This window comes from Nematolebias whitei, chromosome 16 (genome assembly GCF_014905685.2).
Source record: "Nematolebias whitei isolate Nwh7 chromosome 16, NemWhi1, whole genome shotgun sequence".
Taxonomy (NCBI): Eukaryota; Metazoa; Chordata; class Actinopteri; order Cyprinodontiformes; family Rivulidae; genus Nematolebias; species Nematolebias whitei.
The window spans coordinates 19245263-19270099 of NC_056513.1; the positions used below are offsets into that span (position 1 = coordinate 19245263).

At 36.1% G+C, this 24837-nt stretch overlaps 1 protein-coding gene across 2 annotated transcripts in view; it reads right to left on the bottom strand.

Moving 5' to 3' along the window:
* prkcaa (protein kinase C, alpha, a) overlaps window positions 1–24837 on the bottom strand; it is a 220424-nt gene that overhangs the window by 11894 nt on the left and 183693 nt on the right. For both annotated transcript variants that reach the window (XM_037689762.1, XM_037689761.1), the window contains 3 exons: window positions 16747–16827; window positions 15529–15636; window positions 1045–1185 (listed from right to left, as the gene is read on the bottom strand). In XM_037689762.1, the coding sequence (XP_037545690.1) occupies window positions 1045–1185; window positions 15529–15636; window positions 16747–16827 (330 nt within the window). The remainder of the gene's footprint in view (window positions 1–1044; window positions 1186–15528; window positions 15637–16746; window positions 16828–24837) is intronic.

Below are 24837 nucleotides of genomic sequence, written 5' to 3' on the forward strand. Positions count from 1 at the left end.
TATGTGTATAAAGTGGGCTGGAGAGCGAGTTTCCTCCTCACATATATTCCTGGAACTGTCAGTCACCTCTGATAAATTTCCAGCCATGGACTGCAGTTATATTACATCAGCTATTTCGGATGACATTAATTCATCCTATATGAGGCAGATACTTTTATATAGTAACATCTTTGAAAAATACCATATTTAGAAACAGTTCACAACGAGGTATTTATAAGATATCTAATACCATCATGCTGGTATTTTATCAATTTTTAAAAGCATGGTGAGGACATTTATACTGCAGTTATATCTGGTGTAAGCTATTTATAGGATTCTTCTTTGGAAAAATGGTTTATGTAACTGAATCAATACATATAAAAAGAAAACTAAGGGGAACAAATATAAGAAACAAACTGTATTTCTACACAAAAAAAAAAGTTTTTGCATTATTTACTACTAGAATAATAAGAATAGGATTTTTGTTGTTGTCATTTAAAAAAATGCAATTACTAAGTTAGGGTGGGTGGTGTTTTGGGATCCATGCTTTTGATATTTAGGCTTCAGAATTTTACTAAATATTATTTGTTCAGGCTTTAAAAAAAAAAAAATTCAACAGGAATGGCCTGTTCTCACATAAAAAAAACTAAGTAAAAGAACAAATAACAAATATAAAAAGTAAACAAAAATACGTTAGTTGATGTGTTGTCTTTTTAACTAAATGGGAGTGTGGCCAGTGGATTATTGCTGTTTTAAAATTATTCACTTTGTAGAAAATGTATGTTTATGTCATTGTTTTTTTAATCATTATTTAATATTTTCCCCTTTAAATTGTGCTATAAAAATAGGCTTAGTGACATTTTAATTGCTACTGATAAAGAGAAGTCAGGTGACGTGAGAACCATATTCACTACAGTTTCACTTTACTTTTTATAAATTTATCGAGGAACTAAAAGACTTAACGGCATGTAACTTTTATTTTAAAGACCAACTTTGTCTTGAAAAGGTTTCCAGATAAATTAGTCTTTGTTCCAGTGCATTTGCTCTCTGAATGTGCAGACTTACCACTTTGGGCTTGAAGGGTGGCTGTATTTCTCTGTTCTGGAGGCGTTCCCAGTCGATTCGTCTGAAGAAGGCGTGCTCTCTGATGTCTCTCTCTCCCTCAGGACCGCAGCCCAGACGCTTGGACGGTTGTTTGGTCATCAACTGCTCATGGCAAAATAAATAAATAAATTAATTAATTAAATAAAATACAAGAAAGACGGGGTTCAATAAAATATTTTGTGAAAACCAGTGTTCAGAGTTCTTCACATTAGAAGATAATTTAGCATTTAAAAAATATTCAATTACCTCTATGCTTGGAATATGATTTAACTAGAGAAATTGCATTTCCTGCAAAAATGCAGCATGAATGCTTATTGCAGAAGAACTTGCTGAAAAAAAGCTGAAATAAAAGAATAAGCCAAAATTTGCAGAAAAGCATAAAGAACACACATTTACTGAATTAGGTTTAAATAAGAAGAAATGAGCACAAAAATAAAGATATTAGCTAAAAAAGCTAAAATTAGTAAAAAAAAAATAAAAAAAAATCTAAAAAGTAGACAAAAGGCAGAAACAATCTTAACCTACAAAGAGGATGTGGAAAGAGCTGAAATGAGCTAAAAAAAAGTGGAATTAGCTGAAAAAGCTAACATTAGCATGAAACAGCTAAATAGCCAATATAGCAAAAAAAAAAAAGCTGTAACTAGCTGAAAACAGCTGAAATTAGCATACCAGCTGAAATTAACAAAAATAACTTATTTAGACTGAAAGTAGCAGAATTTACCATGAAAAACTAGAATTTATCTGAAAACAACTGAAATTAGCTTAAACTTTTTCTAAAAAGGTAGCTGAAAATGTAGAACAAGGTTAAATTAGCATAAGCAGAAAGAACACGTTTGTCCAATTAGGCTGAAATAAGCAGAAATTAGCAAAAAAAGAATTAGAAATCTGAAAAAAGCCGAGATTAGCAAAAAACCAGCTGAAAAGTAACTAAAATGGCAGAAAGAAGCTGAAATTACAAGAAGGAAGTAGAGAGAGCATATTTTTGCTGAATTAGGCTGAGAAAAGTTTAAATGAGTTAAAAAATGTGGAATTAGCTGACAAAGTTTATACTGAAAACAGCTATATAGTAGCTAAAATAGTAGAAAAAGCTGCAACTTGCAGAAATAAGCTGAAAGGAGCATAACAAGCTGAATTTAACAGAAAGAAGTTAGAAGAAGCACAAAAATGTTGTAGTTAGCAGAAAGAATCTGAAAGTGGCACAAAACAGCTTAAATGAGCTGAAAATGGCTGAAATTTTTTTTAAATTTGCACAAATAAAAACTGAAAGAAGCAGAATCAGAATAAAATGTGAAAGGAGCAGTAAAAGGCTGTAAACAGATCTAAAGATTTGAAGGATGTGAAATGAGCTGAATTAATTTTCTATGAGAAAAAAATGGCAGAATAGGCTAAATATTTCAAAAAGGCAAAGTTGCACCAATACCAAAAGTCATACAGGATTGTCCTGAAAGAGCTGAACATTTTGATATATGATTTGTTGAAATAGCTTGAAAACTGGGGGAAGAGAAACAAATGCTTCTTAAGTTTTCACACAATGATGAGGCTCAGCTACATCCTCATTACATTTTAGCTCAATATTTGCAAAAAGTTGTCCCTGTTGAGCCAGTGAATAATTTCTGAATGCTTTGTTAAAATTAGTCCAGTTGTTTATGAGATATTTTATTAACAGACAAAAATAAAAAAACAGACAAGTGAACATTTTTATATTCCTTTTTATTAACAGACAAAAAAAGGATATAAAAACGTTCACTTGTCTGTTTTTTTTTCCAGTGATGTCTCTTGCAATTTATTTCCACTCCTTTTCTAGGTCAGCAAAAGACAGCTAAACAGATGGGCCTGAAAAATGTGACATAATTGCTTTTACCCATGTTCTGCTCATTCTGCCTTTAAAGCACTGCTGACACTTCCACACACCCAGTGAACAAAATGTAACAGATTGTATTTAGTAAAACAAAAGTGTCGTTCAAACAGTAACTCAGACTACAAACTAAAGTCTGTTTGTTGTGGTTTATTAATAAAGACACAAAAAATAAAACCGTGACTGAACAAAAACTCCCCACTTTTTCCTAATTCAAAAATCACATAAAATAAAAAGTTATTTACGGCTCACGCAAATAAACCAAGATACAGTGCAGAAGTTTAACTTGACCAGCCGACTGTTCATTCTTCTGTCCACATCCATCTGTCTGTCCGTCCATCCTCCCTCCCTCTTAAGCTTCTTCGAGAGTAAAGCAGCAGCTTGAGCAGGGAGATCCAGACATCTCTTTCCACAGCCACCTCCTCCAGCTCTTCTGCTGCTGGGCTGTCTTGGTTGACACTCCTTTGCAACATCTCGAGGATATTAGGGGCAGTGCTACTGGATTGGCAGACTGGAGTGGTGGCTCCCCTTTTTAAAATGGGGGACTGTATATCTTCCAGTTACAGGAGTATTACTCTCCTTAGCCTCCCTGGTAAGGTCTATGTAGGGGTCCTGGAGAAGAGAGAGTGGTCAATGGTTGAACCTCAAATTCAGGAGTAAAAATGTGGGTTCTGTTCCAGTTGTGGAACACTGGACCTGCTCTTTACACTCATTAAGTTCCTTGAGGGTGCACAGGAATTTTCCCAGCCAGTCTACATGTGTTGTTTTTTTTTAACTTGAAGAAGGCGTTCGACTGCGTTCCTCGAGGTACACTGTGGGAGAGGCTCCTTGAGTATGGGATTGGGGGTCCATTGCTACGGACCATTCAGTCAGTCCCTATCCAAATGATGCAAGAATTTGGTTTGCATTACAGGTAGCAAATCAGATCTATTTAGAGTGGGAGTTGGACTCTGCCAGAGCTGCCCATTGTTACTTATTCTGTTCATGACATTTGCAGACAGATATCTTGATGCATGCTCAATAATCCAGGTGGAAAAGTAAACAAAAAAGTTGTCAGGTCCTATGGTCGGATTCTTCTTGTTAACTCTTGTTATCTTGCTTCTTGTTAATCTCTTTTAGATTTACATACAGAATTTCTAGGTGCAGCCAAGGGGATAGACGAAGTCTGGTTTGGTGGACCCAGGATCCTGTCTCTACTATTCAAGGATGATTTGGTCCTGTTGGTATCATCATGCTTTGATCTCCAGATCTCACTGGAGTGGTTCACTGTCAAGTGTGAAGTGGCTGGGATGAGGATCAGTACCTCCAAATCTAAAGCAATGGTTCACAATCTGAAAAGAGGGGGTTGCTCTAAGTGGGTTGTGTTTTGTTCACGAGTGAGGGAAGAATGGCGCATGAGATTGACGGATGGATTAGTGCAGCCTGGCAGTATTGCAGACTTTGTGCCGATCTTTTGTGGTGAAGAGGGACTTGAACTGCAAGACAAAGCTCTCCATTTACCTGCTGGTCTACATTCCTACCATCACCTATGGTTAAACTCTAGGTAGTGACTAAAGAATGAGACTTTGGATACAGGCGGTCAAAAGGAGTTTCTCTGCAGGGTAGCCAGGCTCTCCTTTGGAGATAGGGTGAGAAGTTCAATTATCCAGAAGAAAGTCAGCTGCTGCTCCTACACCTCGAGAGGAGCCAATTGAGAGGGTTTGGGAATCTGGTAAGAATGCTCCATGTGCACCTCCCAGAGGAGGTTTCCAGACATGACCGACTCAGAGGAAACCTTGGGGAAGACCCAGGACACACAGGCTATATAATTCAATTTTTATTTGATTTGATTCAAGTCAATTCAGTTTAATTCAATTAATTTTATTACAAATCCTTTCAATTTATTAAATTAATTTCAGCTTATTACCTTTTTGTTGTTGTTGTTAACACAAAGAAAACACTAGCTCAAAACACTGCACATGTAAACAAACAGGTCCAATTTAAATTCAAATATATTCTAATTGAAAAGGGCTATAGGCCAGTCAATAGTACAGATACTCTGCTAGAGCTACTATCCTGTGGTAGTTGCTGAGATTTATACCAGCACGTACTCCAGTCATTAACAGAATGCATTACAGCTTCATTAAACCATTGCCATGCAAAGAGGTGGTCAAAACGCATTTCTTCAAGGAATGCTATTTTCCAATTTTACAAGTGATTCAGTGAAAACTTAAATGCCAGCTAATAAACTAATCTAAGGAAGCCAGAAGATTGCTTACATGATGAGATCAGTGACAGTCCGACAAGATCACCTATTCATGTATGGTATCACTGAATTAGTTGCAATGCTAATAAGTTGACATTTGTTTGTCCTAGTATTGTGTGCAGAGAGTGCTTTCTAATTTGTATGCACACAGTGAATGTACCTACATCCTCACAGACATGACTAAAGTACTGCAGTACTTCTAGTCAAGTCCTTTATTAGTGATACACACTTTTACATACAGTTTAGTCGCCTTGAAAACTGTGTAATATATAACAAATAGAGAATTTATGACACTTTTGTGAAAACAGCTAAGCCAATGAAGATTTTAGCATCTTACTGCTATCAGAAATAGACTCACTTTTAGCCCTTTTGCTTAAAGCCAGACATTAATTGCATCAAAGTGTTTTGAATCTCACATTTTAACAATTTCACTTTAGATACGTAATCTTTTTGTTTATTCATTTTGGTTCATTCAAATGAAATATAAAACTAATATTGTTGCATTCAGAAGATATTGTGTATTAGATCAAATACTTGATACAGTCATGAAAAGGGAACCGTTATGTAATTGTCTGAGTCCATGTGCATTTGTCTGCCTGTAAGCAAATTATCACCAGAATCACTGGACAAATTTTTATGAAACTCTCAGAAAGAAATCATCTAACTAGATTCTAGATGGCAGCAACAACTAAAAAACAATTTTTGCAACGCCAAGCAGCGAGCAAGAACTTTCTTTTAAGTAATGCTGCTCTAATTATTTCTGTATTACTGTACTAATTCACCAACTGATAACTAATAAAGTGAAATTCTATTATTGCATTGCTGTAATTTGTCAACATATGGATTCACAAAAACATTAAGCGATGCACAAGAATTGCCATTTGTACGCCAGTTTTCTTGCTACTCAAAAACATCAACTTTACGAGCTCTGCCATATTTAAGCATGAGGCTTACACTCAATGTGGATCAGACGCCTGCTGACGAAGAAACATCGTTTGAAGTTTTCTTTCAGTTCACAGGACTGCCAGTTTCAGCGAGAAAGTCCTCCTGATGAAAAACACTCAAGTGTCACCATCAGGATGACACACCTCACACCCTGTGATGTCCTTGAACATGAGTTTGTTCTTGCCTGACAAAATTACACCAAGGTGTGATGCCCAATCACCACCAGAAAGCAAAAATAAATAAATAAATAAAAACAAGTGTTGAAACTTCAAAAATTTGCAGTCTGTTGTTAAAGGTCTAACTTTAGGAGCTTCACTACATAACAACTAATAAAATGTATATACTGTACCATTATTTATTAAATCTATAGTCAAAAGAGGTGTGGAGGTGTACAGTGGATTAAAAAAGCCTACATACCCCAGTAAAAATGTTTTTGTGATGTAAAATCATGAGACTATTATAAAATATTTCAAAACATTTTCCACCTTTAATGTCACATATACTGTATATGGTACAATTTAATTGGGAGTAAAATCTGTCACAGGGAAAATTTTTTTTAAAAGATGCAAAATATAATAAACTTGTTGCATGAGTGAGTTGAAACATCCGAGTTCATTACAATCTTGTTGGGTCTTTGGAGAAGTTTACCAGCAAATCACAACTTGACGAGGTCATTTTTTCTTCAGTTCAAGTTCAAGTAGGTTTATGTCATTTCGTCACATGCGGTATAAAAGTAACAGTAAATAAGGATATTTACTAAGCTATATGCTAAACTAACGCCAGACGGTACGCCAAAAGATCCAAGGTATACACCAAACGCCAACAATGCAAAACAACATGGTGTAACAACAGCAGCACGAACACGAGTTTGTGTGGGCAGATAGGCACAAATGAAAACAAATTAATACAGTAGCATGAATGATCAGCAGCATGAGATCAGCATCACATATCATCAATCAAAGTGGCACCACAGTGACCTTTTTTATTATATATTTAATTTTTTTTCACAATGACTATCCCGGTCAGGGATTCATGAGTCTAACAGCTTCAGAGTAGAAGCTGTTCCTCAGTCTAGTGGTTCTACACTTAATGCTCCGCAACCTTCTGCCTGAGGGGAGTGGGGCAAAAAGTGTGTGTGCTGGGTGAGTGGGGTCCTTCATGATGCAGGTGGCCCTCTTCCTGCATCAGGAGGTGTAGATGTTTGTGACGGTGGGGAGGCTGACTCCAACAGTTGTCTGTGCAGCCTTCACCACTCTCTGCAGAGCTTTCCCCTCTGCAGCTGCGCAGCCTCATGCCACACATTGATGCTGGAGTACTCTGCTTCTCAATCTCCCTCACAAAAGTTCTCAAATTCTGTTACAATTTAAGGACATCTTTCATGCACAACTTTTCTTTAAGTCACCAAACACCCAATTTAGATTTAGACCCTGGTAAGGATATAACAAAACAACATTTTTTCCGGTTAAGCTATTTCTTTGTTTGTTTCGATGTAAGCCTAATGTTTGCATGTATGCTTTTTAGTATTCCAGCAGACACATGAATGTTTGGACCAAATTAAATATGTACTTGAAACTGATCATAATTCCATTCATTCTGAATTAAAAAAAGTTTCAGCTGAAGAGAAATGACTTCAGAGCATGATACTGCCACCACCATGTTAAAATGTGGGTATGCTGTTCAATTTGGTGATTTACAGTCTTGTCCATGCCCCAAATACATCTTTTGGAATTGTGGTAATTATCAGGTCTCTCTTGCAAATGAGTCCCCGACGATCAATGGGACCTGTATAAATAAAGGTTGAACGGTTGAAAGGCTTAATTCAAGTTGTTGTTGTTTATATCTAATTTAAACTCCCTCTAAAGTTCAAGTTCAAATCAAGTTTATTGCCATCCTCATCACATGTGGTACATTAGGTGGAACAAAATAATGTACTCAGGGTCCCAGTTTTGTCCAGGGTCCCAGTCTTAAACACTCCCTTTGACTTGCTTTTAGATTTTATCCCCATTTTTCTATCACTTTTTATTTTGTGGGTCAGGTTTCTGCCTGGGACTGTGCATTTATTAAAGAGAAAAGCAGTAGCCGTCCAGCCAATCACGGGTCCAGTCAGCAAATAAAGCTGATAACACGCCACATACTCAGTCATGTGGACAATACACTGGCTTGCCCTCAGCAAATGGTTTTAAAATGAACCACAACCACTACTTGCCAAACCCCACACAAAACCAACACTATTTGTTTCCTCAAAAAGGAGAGGCAAGTCCCCCCAAACTCACATGATAAACAACCAGGTCCCCACAATAGGAATTTTAGAAGGATGGGGGCACAAGCACAGACTCATTTAGGTAAAATAAATGAGAACAGAAAAAGAGGGCAAAGAAAAACAAGTAGAGAGGAAAGAACATTGAAAAAAATGCACTTTATTGCATGGCTCATTGACTGCAAAGCCTCAAGACAGTAATAAAAGTACTACATTCACTATCAAATCCATCGAATGTGAGCAAATATAAAATTTATGTATTTTTTGTACATAAATGTATGTATGCTTTGGGTTATAAACATACAACATTTACTGGTAATGATGTCGCTTATTTCATGAACAGAGTTGTCTTTAAGGAGCTGAGACAAAAGCATTTCTATCAAAGATTGATCCTGAGTTTCTACAACCATTGATGCAAAACTGTGGGATATCTTTTAAGAAAGTTTCTCATCCAACACAAACTAAAAAGTCTGTGTTTACGTCTGGAATCAGCTTAAGTCAACCTGATGATCAATATGTCAAAGAAATTATTCCCTTAAGCATGGTTTGACTTGTTAATCTTCCACTTGAAAAACATATTTAAATTATGCACAAGCTTCACAACAGTAAATCCAAAATAAACAGCCTGGGGATCTGTGGATAGCTGCTTGCAAGAACTCTGAAATCTGAGTGCTTTCTTATCCTTTTCAGCATATCTGAGAAAAGAGAGGAAAACTCTGCCAGAAATTAGGATCTTTACATCTGCTAAATTTAAAATCGTGTGATTAACTTAAATGTTAGGACAATGAATTAATGACTGTTAAATTCCACATTTATGCTGGTAATATTTAGCCTTTTGTGTTATTTTATTAGGGTTTTTTGTGATTCTTGAATATATTAGTTTCCCACATTTCAGTTTCCCTGTTTTTCCCTCTGTAGTTTTACTCCTGTCTCACTCATCTGTTCCAAGTTGTTTCCTCTCCAGGTGTTTGTTATTATGTTTCATTAGTGTCCCTATATATTTTGTGTTCCTTAGGTTTTCCCTCAATCACATATCATGCTCTTCACAGCTGGCCATATTTCCTTTTCTTTCCTTGTGCTTTTCCCTGAGTTTCAGTAGTCCCTCACTTATCGCGGAGGTTACGTTCCAGACACCCCAGTGATAGGTGAAAATCTGCAAAGTAGGAATGTTATATTTATTTTAGTATTTATATATATTTTAAGGCTTTATAAACTCTTCCCACACTCTTGCAATGTAAGTAATGTTCTAAAATTTCTAAACACTCTAAAAGGGCACAGTGAAAGAGAGAAGACAGACTGATGCTACAGTTACTGAGCCAATCAGCGCCTGAGGGCAGGCTGGCCATTGGGAGCACTGGGACATTTCCTGGTTTGGGAAATGTCCCTGGCTCAGGTTAAGGCTCGGTTCAGGTTGCGCTTGATCATTTTAAATTAACAGTCCATGTTGTTCACTCTGGTATCTGCCTCACTGAAGCTCCAACAGAAGCAACGGAGAAAGACAGACACCACCCCGCCCCCTCCTTTCTCTTCCTGAGGCTGTCTGTCACAGATCGCATGCCCACCTGTAGTGTTTCTCTGCTCTGCTGTGACAGGCATCCTCAGAAAGAGAAAGAAGGGGTCCCCTTGGCGATCACTGAGCGGGCCAGGCCACCAGGAAACAAAGTGTGCAATCTTAAGTTGAAAACCCGCGAAAGAGTGAGTTTGCGAAAGTCGAAGCGTGACGTTTCGAGGGACTACTGTATTTATATTTGTAAATAAATCAGCTACCACTACAGTCTTTTATTTTGATTAATCGATTGAGTTTTCTTTATACACAAATTTATTTGAGTTTCTGTCTGCCACTTGGGTTCTGAACTTTTACTGAAACCATATCAGTAACACTGGAACTACACTTAAAAATATGAACAAAACTTAAGTCACCAAATACTGTCAGTGCAAATTCTCAGTCTATCAGGTCTTGGATGTCCTTAATGTTGGAAGTCCTGTTCTTTTTTTTTAAACAAGCACTTTAATCAAAACAAAATGCTACAATCCAGAGTTTCAGGAAGGACTATGTTAAAGTGAAGGTAAGCAAGGAAACTGACATCTCCTACATTTGACTTGTTCGTTTCGCTCTCATCTGTCTGGGAGGATTCAGAAGCCATGTGCAAATGTTATGGCACGTAGTGATGACATACACTAAATATAGATCCCTGGGCAAGCAGATGAATTATTAGGGGTGACTTTTATAAACTAACTGATTAGATAAAGCATTATGGGATGTAAGAATAAACCACGATAACACCATGCAGCCCAGCTACAAGTGAAACACTGTATTTTTTTTACCTTGGCTGCCAAAAGACAATAGCGGAGAATAATGTAATTTACTGTAACTAAACTTAATTTAAAATGATTGCAACTGGTGTAACTGGGACCTTGAGTACATAATTTCCTTCCACCTCATGTTCCACGTGTGATGCAAATGACATTAAAGAAACTTGAACTTGAAACAACCAAACGACCTATAAAAAAGCATACATGGGTGTGACTCTGTCATTTTTAAAGATACTAGCCTAAAATGAGGTGCATTAGTACCATAAATGAGTTTGATCACTAACAAATTCTTGAAGAAACAACAGATGGCACAGGAACTTTGAGTACAATTTTGCTGTAAACTATCAGTCAAGTCTGTTGGAAAAATATCTTATGAACCATAAAACAGATTTTAACAAGAGTTTCACAAAATAATATTTGAATGGAACGCTACAACAGATTACGTTTTGGAGCAAGCCTAACTCAAAATGGCCACTACAACCACCTGACCTTAGAAAACACAAACAAAACTTGTAAGTTAGTCAATTTAACAAATATGCTAAAATTTGGTGTAATTGCAGCTGAGAGTAAGTCACAAGACAAACGCAAGTTTTACTCGTTGCACAAAATCTTTACTTAAAACTTTGGCATTGCCTGTGGGCATCATCGAGGTTAGTTTGGTAGCAAAATATTTAATAAATGACAGACAGACTCTATTAAAACTTTCAAAAAAGTAATTGTTGTTTATATGTCAAAGTTCATGCTCAATAATCCAGGTATAAAACCCAACAATGCTCAGTCAGATCATCTGGATGTTTTCTTAGCGTCAGCAAACCGTTTTTTTTTTCTGCTTTGGACTATGCTGCTTGTGGGAATCAGTTTTGTTTGGTGGCTTCTCAGATTGAGGAAGTCCTTTGGATGAAGGCTGTAATGTCTCAGCACAAAAAAATAAATAAAATAAAATAAAAAAGAAACCGTCCAGATGACCTGACTGAACATTGATTATATGTTTACAAATGATTGACTTATGGAGTCAAATCAGTTCAAGGTGATCATCACAGCTAATTAACCTTGATAAAATTTGATGTAGTAGTAGCTGAGTCATTCAAAACACACCAGTAAAGCATGACATCTGGTAATGTCTCGTGAGATATTCAAGATTTGACTTAAATGGCTACAATTCTGTCATTTCTCAACATAAAATGATCATAGTCTAAAACTCTAGCATGAAAACAAATGGGTGATATTAATTAAAGATGCTGGGCTTTAAATTCAAACTTTTCTCTCCTTTATTTGAGACAAATAGTGAGGAAAATAAAACAAGAAGAAATGTAAGAAATGTTGCAGGTAAAGAAGGCAAATGTAAAAATGTATAGTCAATATCTAATTCCTCTGCAGAGCTGATCATTTTCCCTTACACTATGTGCTTGTTAAAGCAACTGCAGCCGTTCAAAGTGAAAACAAAAAAGTATTTTATTTTATTTTTTTTTGTCCGCGGGGAATGAACATAGGACACTGACATGGTCAGTTGCCGTCAAGATTAATGGCAAATGGTTATTGGAGCATCCATTATTATTTTTCATATCACTGAGTAATGTCTGCATTCTTTTCCTTCAAGCAAGTTCATTACTTGTTAATAAGAAACATATTACCTCTCATTGAAAATTCATGAGGCAAAAAGGACTTTTAAATAACTCATATGACAAATAGACTTGCTTAAAGGGGTTTTCATAATGTCTGTCCACTTCTCGCTGGTTTCACATTAAATTATAATATCACCTTTACATATGTATGAAAAACCATGAGACTTCTTGCTGTGCTGCATTTCATTGTTAACTTTTTTGTGTTTCCTAAGTGGCAAAATATGTATTTTCTTGTTCTTTTTTTCTTATTTTCATTTTAATAGTGTGAATGCTAAGCATTCACACTATTGTTTTCCTGTTTATATTTATTATTCCTGGCAGTTACTATCCCTATTCCGTACATTTTTCAGAGAAATTCTTGTCCTGCATTTTTTTAAGCTATTTCAGTGATTTAGGTATCAAAATGTTCAGCTCTTGCAAGACAATCCTGCCATTACTTTTGAAATTGGTGCAACTTTAGCTTTTTATAATATTTAGCCTTTTCTGCCATTTTTTTCTCACATAAAATGAATTGAGCTCATTTTACATCCTTCAAATCTTTAGATCTGTTTACAACCTTTTACAGCTCCTTTCACATTTTGTTCTGGTTCAGCTTCTTTCAGCTTCCTTGTGTAATTTTAAACATTTTTGTTCAGTTACTTTCAGCTACATTCTGCAGGTTTTTCAGCTATTTTGTGCTCTTTTCAGGATGTTTCTGCTAACTACAACATTTTTGTGCTTCTTCTAACTTATTTCTGCTCATTTCAGCTTGTTACGCTCCATTCAGCTTATTTATGTAAGTTTCAGCATTTCAAGGTTCAAGGTTCTTTATTGTCATTCGCATCACATGTGGTGCATGAGGTGAAATGAAATTGTGTCCTCAAGGTCCCAGTTACATCCAAAAATAGCAAAAATATAAACCGTATATAAGGATCTAACATATACACTAAACACTAATAATGTAAAATAATATGGTATATTAAACAGCAGCTTGAACATGTTTTTTTGATATTTCAGCTACTATTTAGCTGTTTTTATACTAATTTAAAAAAAATTCCAGTTAATTCTACATTTTTGCATTCATTTAAACTTTTTCAGCCCAATTCAGCAAAAATGTGCTCTCTCTACTTCTTTCTGGTGATTTAAACTTCTTTCTGCCCTTTTAGCTACTTTTCAGCAGTTTTTTGCTAATTTCGTTTTCTTTATTTCTTTTATTTATTTATTTATTTCAGAAAATGGCCACTTTTTTGTGCTTATTTCTGCTTCTTTCAGCCTAACTGGGCAAACGTGTTCTTTCTGCTTTCTTCTGATAATTTAAGCTTGGTTTACATTTTCAGCTACCTTTTTAGCATATTTTTAGCTAATTTCAGCTGATTTCAGATAAGTTCAAGTTTTTCGTGGTAATTTCTGCTACTTTCAGCATAATTAAGTTGTTTCTGCTTGCTATTCTCCTTTCAAAATTTTCAATAGTTTCAGCTATTTCTGCTATTTCAGCTACTATTTAGTTGTTTTTATGATAATTTTAGCTTTTTTTTCCCCACATTTTTTAGCTCATTTAAGCTTTTCCCACTTCCTTCAGGCAGTTTAAGCTTTAAGCTTTTCAGCTACTTTTCAGATATTTCTTGCTAATTTCAGGGTTTTTTAAGCTAATATGCTATTTTTGTGCTAATTTCTGCTTATTTAAACCTAATGCAGCAAATATGAGTTATTTTAGCTTTTTTCTGCTAATTTAGGCTCATTCTTCAATTTCAGCAACATTTCAGCAGGTTTTAAGTTAATTTCAGCTGTTTTTCAGCATGTTCTTCTGCAATAAGCATTCACACTGCATTTTCGCAGGAAATGCAATTTCTCCAGTTTGACTTAACTGTAAAATACTTTGGTCAGCTTCTATTGATTTTCTGTGCTATATAAATAAATGGACATTTAGGATAATTTCATCTGGTCGGTTCTTGAACAAATTACACAATCTGATGTTGTTTAAGAAAGATATTTTCTCATTGAGTTGAATAAGCATAAAAATAGACAAATAAAAACCACGCTAAGCTCATGGAGCTAAGGATATCAGGTGACCCAGTAATGTAGGATTTCCCTCATCGTTTTTATAATGAGAGGCAGAGATACAAGAACTGGAAGGGAAAAAAAGGTTCTACTTGAATAACTGCTCAATATTAAAAAAAATAAAATAAATTGCTAACACCTTTTTATCTAGAGAGCTAAGCAAATGTTTTGCATGAGATGATGGCCTTTCACTTTCCCCCCTAAACTGTAGCAACAGGAAGGACATTCTGCAGTTTTAAATAAAGTGTACTTATCGTAGCTTCAGTAAAATGTTTGGAAGATACAGGTCCTAAATTCTCATTCACAAGATGTTTTACTAACAATGGAAATATATTCTGAAGGAACTGCCTCCAGATAAACTTGGCAATGGATTAAAACAGCAGCTTTCAACAGCATGGTGTCTTCAAGTGTTTGTTTGGTTTTAGAAAGTGAAATTAAACATAAAATTAAACGCAATTCTGTAATGTTTTGGGGGAAATAAAGAAAGTAAAATAAACCAGAAAATGTGCCTTTTCATTAAAAAATGGTGTGTTGAATGACTTGTTAAAATTAAAACAAGCAGAACAGAAGCTAAAAACCATCCAAACTGTAACTTAAAGCTAAAATGAGCAAAAAATGTTGCTAAAAGCTAAATTGATCAAAACTGTAGATAAAAGCTATCATTAGCGGAAATGGGTTGAATCTAAATTTAGCCAATCATAGCTAAATGCTAAAACTAGCGTACTAAACCATGATTAAAAGCAAAAAATAATCAAAACGAATTCTAAAACATAGAGGTAAAAAAAAAAACAGTATCTAAAAGCTACAATTAGTAAAACTAGACAAAAGCTCAAAAAAGACAAAACGGAACAAGTATGCTAAAGTTGATTTAATAAAAAATAAAAAAATCTTCAAGAAATTTGAGAAAATTAAATGTACTCATAGTTTTTTTGTAAATGAAGTTACATAATGTAAAAAAAAAGTATAAAAAATTACAAATACTAAAAGAGATGGATCACTTTCATTTGAGCTGAATGTTTTGATTTATGAACGTTTAAAATAGCACAAACTATGCTGGAGCTTGATTTCAATAAAAAGTTTGAAAGAAACTATAAACTAGCATTCACTCAAAAACAACCTATTGTCCTCACTGGTTTATAATTGAAACAGCTGATTCATTTTATCCACTCACCCCTTTGCAGATGGAGACAGCTTCCTTTGACATAGATTTTGCGTAGGATACATTGTGCTCCATGATGGACTGAAACAACTCGTCTTCATCCTCACCATCAAATGGAGGCTGTGGATAGAAAGGCACAAAATCCAGGATTTAGAATTTCACCTTTTGATACAGAAAACATGGGGTTGAAACAACAAAACAAGGATTTAACAGCAAAAACACTTTAACTTCTTTGCTGTAAAGCAGATGCAAATTTTGTGAGATTTGTTCTATTTTTGGTAAGTAAACTGTTTACATGAGGTTAGCTGAGTACCATGACAAAGTATAACTAAATGGGATGAAAACCAGCCAGAAAAAGAATAATAAAAATAAAAAGTACCAAAAATAATTAAAACAACCTCCCATTAAATTACATTTCATAAAAAATGCTTGTAGGGCCAGTGGAGTGGATGACCCAGCTTTCCCCCTCTTTGCTGGGTCGTTATCATTAATAATGATATAACTATGATATGGGTGTTTTGACAGCCCGTAAAATGAATTATTTGTCACTTCCCCTCCACTGGCCACCAATGAATGGAGATAGGCTGTCTGCATAACACGATACATCTTGCTCTGATAGAGCATTTTGACCATTTCTTTGTGTAACAGAGGTCATGTCAACAATAATGTTTAAATATATTTTTATAAGGCAAAATTTCAAAAGTATATTCATTTTTTTATGATTTTGTTCATTTTTTTTCTAGTAATTATTTTATGTTCTTTGACACATATTTAAAAACATCAAATAATTTTAAAATAAGAATTTGTTTAGAAAAACATCTTAATATACAGTAATATTATATAAACAAATCAGTTGTGACGTTGATTTAATTAACACTAGGTAATAGTACAGAAAAATATTTATATTTCTAATAATAGAAAAGCAACAAACTGGTGTATATCCTCAGGATACCGCATTTTTTTATATTTTTAACCTTTTTTTTCTTTTACAAGCTTGTAGATTATCGATTTGTTCACTTGAACTGCTAAGAAGAAGTCAGCATTGAAAGTTTTACGTATTTCCTAGAAGTAGAACATGCTGCATTTTGGAAAAAATAAAGAAATGGAAAAAAAAGGTATTCTAATGAGAAAAGACCATATGGCAATTATTTATGCAGGGCTAACACACTCCAATTTGCCTAAAGTTTGCATGATGGAATAAAATGCACCATTTTGTGGATGCTTACTCACCTGCCCAGCAAGCATCTCGTAGAGCAGAACTCCATACGCCCACCAGTCTACAGATCGCCCATATGGCTGATATGCAATTATCTGTGCGGGAATGAAGAAAAAAGTTTTCAGGCACTTCACTAAGTTCAACTCAAATGTCAGCAAAAATACTGGAGGTCAGGTCTGTACTATTAGAGCAACTCTGAATTGACAAATAAATTTTACAACAAACTTCTCTTAATAAAGTTATACTGTATATGAAATGCTGACTAGAAGAACCTTTTTAAAATCCATTTGCCCTTTAAGCCACTACATATGAATATAAAGTTTTACAGCAACCTTAAAAATTCTGTTTAGAGGATTAAAATGTGACAGACAACTAGCACTGTTCCCTTTATATCTATTAGACTCAGAGGAGGTGACTTTTAAAGCGTGTGGCTGACATGGAGTGACAACCCAGGAAACCTGGATATCCCTATTTGCCTTCGTTTTAAAGCACTTGTAGCAATCAATTTCATATTCACCACGGTTGAGGAAAAAAATGATAGGAAACCTAAACTTTCTGACTGCATAGGAGCAGCTGGTGCATATGAAGGGAGAGGACAACAAATCATGAACGTCTCAAATCATTTTCAAGTACTATGTAAAAACTGAAGCTGTGGTTGAAACTGTTACATTTCAAAACAAAACTAAATTGAAAAGACAGAAGTTTCTCCTTCTTTCCGATGTTATGATCACTTGGGATTGCTACATCTACCACCACTGTCTTCTTCTCTTGCTTGTCAATCACCACAATGTTCGGTTAGTTAGCTATCACCTGTTTGTCAGTCTGGATCTCAAACTTCCACAGTATCTAAGCCCGTCCATTCTCCACCATTCTTGGTGGCATCTCCCACTTTGACTCAAGGAACTCCAGTTCGTACTCGGCGCAGATATTCCTGTGTTTTAATCCAGCCACTTGGTTGTGGTAGTCCATGTATGCTTTGCCTGCCTGGATCTTACACCATGCTATTTTGTGTTGAACTGTTTCAGGGGCGTATTTGCATAGCCTGTATCTTGAGTCTTGTCTGGTATGGTAGAACCTGGCCTCTATTGCTCTTGCGCTACCATGATTAGTGCCTCTGTGCTGGCCTTCATTCCACCCGTCTCTAGTCATTGGTGGGATTTGTTGATATCAGCTACTTCCTCAATCTGCCAGTGGTACATGTTGTGTAGGGTCTTATCTTTACATGATTTTATGGTTCCTCTTGTTCTTCCTCTTTGGCATAGGGTTTCAGTTGCTGCCTGATACATTCACTCATCAGTTCATCATTGAGGATTTTCCTGCTGGTGTACTCCAGAATCTTAGTTGCTTCATTTTGGATTGTTGCTCAGACATTCACTAGTCCTTTGCCTCCCTCCTTTCTCTTTGTGTATAGTCTCAGGGTACTGGACTTGGGGTGAAACCCTCCATGCATTGTGAGGAACATTTGAATCTTGATGTCAGTGGCTTCTATCTTCTCCTTTTGACAAGCTATACTAACAGCTGGGTATCTGATGAATGGAACTGCTTATGTGTTGATGGCTCAGACTTTGTTCTTGTGTTTAGCTGACTCTTCAGGATCTACCTTACTCTCTGTAGGTACTTGGTTGTAGCTGACTTTCTTGAGGCCATGATTGCCATTTGCTTGTGGGATTCCAAGGTATTTTTATGTAACTGTCCTGGACATCTACAATGTTGCCTTCAGGTAGTTCAATCCCTTTAGTTGCGATCACCTTGCTTCTCCTGCATACCATTTGACTGCATTTATCCTGTCTGAATGACATTTCAATGTCCTTGATGTATATCCTGGTGAGGTGGATCAGCGAGTCAATGTCTTGCTCATTTTTGGCAAACATTGTGTTGTCCTTGTAGAGGAGGTGAATGATGATTTTTCTGCTTTGGAACTGGCATTCACAGCCACTCTTTGCAATGATCTGGTTGAGGGGATTCAGGCCTATGCAGAACAGGAGTGGGGGCAGTGCATCACTTTGGTATATGCCACATTGACTTGCACAAATGGCTTTGAATTAGCCACTAGAGTTTTCTTCTACATTCCCATTGAATTATGATAAAGGCTCTTAATGCCCTGTTGATGTTGTACAGTTTCAAGCAGTCCAGTATCCATGTGTGTGGCATCAAAATTTGATTGAAAAGAAATAGGCACCTTTTCAGATTACTTGCCTTTTAAGCTACATTTTGATACCTAGATCATCTTGATATCATGAGTAGTTCCAGAGACTTGATTTGTCTTGCTAATCAGTACAACTCTGAAAAAGCAGTCAGAATCCTAGTTTTAGCATTCTCTATTGAGGATTTCTTAACATTATTTAAGAGGAAACTTCAATCCATTTTTGATATTGAAATTTCCCTGTTTGTATTGAAAACAGCTTTGCTAGCTTGCAGTAAAAGTAGTATAAATTTAGGGCTTTTCTGTTCAAATCATCGTTAGCTGTTGGTGCTGCTCAGAAAAAAAAAATCAAAAACATTATTTAGGCTTATAGTTCAGTCAAGGGACCCACTGATAACGTTTATTCATCAACTTTTGACAAAATACAATTATTACATTATCCATTTATATCACCTTGTGACTTGACCTTCAGTCTGATGTGATGGGTCATATACGGTATAGTGATGCTTCCCAGATATTTACACATCCAACCAACATTTTAAGAAATGTATCAGCAAGACATCTATAGATGCATTCATGCAAAAGATGCATTTGCACTCAAATGAATGCATCCCAAATTTTCAACAAAACAGAACAACACTAGGTGTGTCACATTAGTACAGCCATAGATTGCTTCAAGCCTTCTCATTTGACCTCTGTTGCATACCAGCAGCCCACACCTCCAGGTCAGTAACTTGGGCAAACAAACATGAGCATGAGAGGAGAATAATTCAAAGTAAATACAAAATGCATCCATGTGCTTGACTACACATAAACAAGAGAATATGTATACAGCCAGTTAGCAAGGTCTGTGGAAGCAGATTTGCTTTATGTATCACAGCCTTTACTGAATTGGACCTGACCTCTGCTGTTCCCCTGGGGCTCCTTAAATGCACACAAATACACACAGGCAGACTCCTACAGCCATTGTTCTGTCCTGGGGGTTGATGGAGGGACAGTTGGAAATGCATTATATCCATATGTTTAAAAGTAAGCACGTGTACAACATAATGATTTCATATACAGATTATGTTACAAATTGTAATAGTTTTAGTAGAAGAAATACATTCAGTATCACAGACTATTCAAATTTTTCTTTTGGCTGCTGCTTTTTTGGCATGTGTCCTGAAACAGACATTTACTCCTATCACATTGCGATGCACTGCACTCTGAAGTGGAGAGCCTCACTATGGTAGCTGTCGTTGAGGAACTGAGAATGAGCTGACACACAAAAGAGCAACTGATGCAACTTCAGAAAGTCCAGGGTATGGGAGAGAAACGGTGACTGGAGTTCAGATGAAGAATCTCAAACAGCATCAGTAGCATCTTTTCCTACATCTATTTTCTTAGTTGGTTTAGTTTTTTATGAACATATTTTTCTTCTTCTTTTGGCTTTTCCCTTTTCAAGGGTCGCCACAGCGAGTTATCCTCCTCCATCTCACTCTGTCCTCTGCATTCTCTGTCCTCACTCCAACTATCTTCATGTCCTCTCTAACTGCATCCAAATATCTCCTCTTTGTCTTTTTCCTGGCAGCTGCATTTCTAACATCCTTCTACCATACCCACTGTCCCTCCTCTGGACATGTCCAAGCCATCTCAGTCTGGCCTCCCTAACTTTATCTATCAGTTGTTCAACCTGTGCAGTACCTCTGATGATCTTATTCCTAATCTTATCCATCCTTTTCCCTCCTAAGGAGAACCTCAACATCTTCATTTCTGCTACTTCCAGTTCTTTCTCCTATCTTTTTGTCAATGCCACTGTCTCCAAACCATACAACATAGTTGGTCTCACAACTTTTCAACAAATTTTATGAACATATTAATACATTATCTTAGATCATAATGAACTGTATTATTTGTTAAACTTAGTGCAATGACAAATATAGGAAAAGTGACTGACAGCTTTAATGTGGTAAATTACAGGAGGATGCACTGAATAAAGGCTATACAAGGAAATCTATATAGGAATTTTGTATTTAAAACTTCATTTAAAATACTATCTATTTATCTCCCAATGCAATTTAATAATGTATTCAGTACCTACAAATTCTTAGCTTCGTAAACTGAAAGCATAAAACAAACAGATCTAACTCGCTCTAGGTCTCTTCACCTCAGAACTAATTTAAACCTAATACAACAACAGACGTTAAAACAATTTCACCCTGTGTACACATGACACACATTTAATGAGGAGAGACAAGCTGTTTTAAAAACCGCTGAATTGCTAAGAGGAAAGTTTTCATACAACAGGGTGAAGTAGGCTAATGCTCGACAGCATGTCACTGAGGTCCTTTGCTGCGACATGGCACATTTGGTGCACTGTGTCACTGAAATTTGACCTCGGAATCTCTCTAGCAAAACTGTGTGCAACGGGGGATTTAAACGTGGAAAGCATTTAGACACATCAGGTCAATGCAGTAAAAGGAGATGCAGCACTGATGTCGGCTTGTGTAACGGAAATAATGATTTAAAAAGGATAAAGAGAAACAGAACAATATGGAACAAAATATGGTATATTTTGTTTTCTTACAATAAGGATAATTTTAAATGACTACCCCCAACCATCAACACCAACAAAAAAAGTTAACTCAAACTTGAAAATCCACAGTGACACCAAAACTTAAATAAAAAGCTATGGTGACAAATAGTTGATAGCCAGGATAAACTACAGTATAGTAATATGTATGTAGCTAAATTTGTTTACTCTTCCAAAATAAATATAAAGTATGTTTTGTGTTTTTTTCTCCATAATCATATTCTTAAGTCATAAATGTGATGCTTTATTAGATCTAATAATATGTAGGGATGCACCGATCCACTTTTTTTACTACCGATCCGATCCCGATACCTAGACCTGAGTATCGGCCGATACCGATCCAGTTCCGATATCATGATCATCAGTGATTTTATATGAGGCTGTAATAATCTCCTCTCAAGTACAATTTGTACAAATATATGCATGCATGTCCAAAAAGGCAACTTGAGGTAAGTTGTATAAATGTTGGATAAGTTTTAAAGTTAGAATTAAATTCTGCTAACACAAAACATGTTTCTTTTTATTCCTAGCTTTAAAGTGGATATTAAAGTGATTAATTTAAGTGGTTGTTTAAAGTTGCTTTATATTTTATAAGGGGCAGATATAAGATTTTTTTCTTCTTTCTGCACTCTTTTCATTCAATGTTTTCTTTTTGATGATTTTTTTTTATTTTGTTTCATTTAAGTGAATGAATAAATGAGTTAAATTAAATTAAATGTTAAATGGCTTCAAACACCTGCTAAGTTCATGGCATAAACCAACAGACATGTTCCTGTTTTTAGTATTTTACATCACATTATAATGTAGCTGTCTATGTTTTTAATATATATAATTTTCAAATCATATGTTTTTTATGATTGTCTACTGTTGTACTGATAAATATCTCCTGGAGGGTAAACTTTATCTTGGCTGCAAGTATCAAACTGTGAAATCCTTCGTTTTCTACAACTGATAGTGGTTGGTCATTAATTATGATGAAGTTTAGCAACTTCTCGGTAAACATTTGAGCTCCGTGGTTTCAGCAATGTCTACTTCTTGTTCAATCCGAAGCAGGCAGCCTGATTTGGGGTAGCCGTGCTCAGTCTGTCCCTCCTCAGAGACGGGCAGACTGAGCGGGGCAGATTGGACGCGGCTGGCCGAGGTTGAGTCGCCTCTTTCGGTTTGACCAGAGTAGCGCTCCGCTGAAACCATGGAGCTCGAATGTCCATCGTAAAACTAACTTTAACGTGGTTTAATGTGGCGCAATGGCTCTGTAGACATTGCACGTTGCTGTCTTGTTTTGTGGTGTTTCTAGTGTAAAATACTTCCACACAGCGGACATGTTTCGATGAAAAGTTGGTTAGCTGTTAGCCACAGTGCTGCTAACTCAGTCCTCATCTTGCAACTGGCTGCAATCTATGAACTGGATTTCCTGAATGTGAGGCGGGTCTTATTACTCTGGGCTCATGAGACACGCCGCCGTTCAGGAAATCCATTCCATAGTTTTCAAGCCAATTTGCATCATGGATCGGAAATATCGGCAGGTGGATCGGAAAAATCCGATACATAAATTATGCTGGTATCGGAGGCCGATACCAATACTGGATCGGATCGGCCCCATCCCTAATAATATGGATGCCATTTTCTTAAACAGAACCATATAGTTTAATTTTCTTAAACTTTACCACAAAGTCACACTAAATGTACCACAAATACCACAAAATGTTTACTAAACTTTACCACATAGCTGATGTTTTTTCTAAACCTCATCACATGTGCCTAAACCTAACCAATTGGTGAATGAAAATGGGACATTTAATGTCATGTCTTGGATGACTGAGCACCTATGCTGGCATACTCAAAATCATTGATATTGAGGCAAAAACAAATAAAGATTATAGTTCAGGAATTAGATCAGTTTGAGGCCAATCTGAAAAGAATTGTACTAATGTGACTCTAATGTGACTTGTCCTTGCCACTGCATTTGCAGTGGACTCCAACTGTTTTAGGCATTGTGACCTTTTATTGTCTGGACAGCTATGGTAAATACAAATCATAATTTTTTTCTGTTTAGTTATTAAGTTCAAAACTATTTAAGATTTTCCTCTTATTTGAGTGATACTAATACATAAAGTCTTCTTTCCAGTTGTCAGGTTGATTTGATGGAAATGGTCATGCATAACTTGTGCTTGGCATTCTGTCCTCCCAACTGGTTTCTATTTCTTTAATTATTTTTCACATATTTTATGAAAGCCTCTGGTTAGAGAAGCTGAATCACCAGAGAATGTGTGTGTGGGTGGGTGCATGTGTGAACTTGTGCACAGACAACATAAAAGGAGAAGAAAATTTGGTCTCTCCGATTGGCACTAAGATTTGTTGTGTGTTTAGATTTAGATTGTGTCAGCATATGTGTTTATGTGTTTGTTTATGCTCATGGCTTGCATAGGGTGTGTGTCAGTGTGCATTTAGTGTGTGGTTTATGTGTGTGAATGTGCATAGGGATTGCCACAGCCATCTCTCATCCATTAGGCTTAATGCTACATGACAGTTCTAGATCACACTGCTAGCTATTCAAGGCTACTCTCTTCACTACAAACATAAATATGCACCCAAGTACCAACCTATGCTGCCGTAATCCTTGATTTTAGAAGCATAGGCCAGTCCAGGAGCATCACTGAGAAGCAGAAAAGAAATTGTGCAGGTGAGCATCTCCAGGGAGAACACCAGCAATCTTAGTAGCAGCGTGCTTTTCAAATGTTTTCCTCACTGTCACTGCTCAGTCCCTTTGAGGAATGTTTGGGTTTTAAAGCAGATTGGTGTGCATCACATCATACTTGAGTGACTTTTTTTCTGAAAGCATTTCTCTGTACTGCCAGCTGTGGCCAGTTTCCATCATTGATGATATCAATGAGCAGCTTTGGGGGGTTTTAAATCAGTATTCAAGATGAATATCACCCATTTGCATCAGAAATGTAGAACCTTAGTTTAGTATTCCATTTCCATATTGAGGAGGAATACCTCAAGCAAAGGATTAGTATTAATTAAATCAAATGGACTGCCAATAACCCATATACAGTATGTCATATAAAAGTTGCATGGACTGCAATACATTTTGGCATAAAACATTGTGTTTTAATGCTTGTTGAGACAGATCAACCACAAGCAAAAGCACCAGAAAACATAAAATTAGGCTAAACAGTTCATGTAATAGAAAAAATATTGAAAACTATGATGCTATTTTAGTACAGTAGTCCCTCTCTACTTTGCGGTTCGTTTTGCACGGACTAGTTCTATTGCAGATTTTCAAAGTAAGATTGGACATGACACATACTTGGCTGATTGATCCACACGATCGGCATGGAATTTTTATTTAAAATAAATTATTTTAAATTACTTAGCACCTGCTGC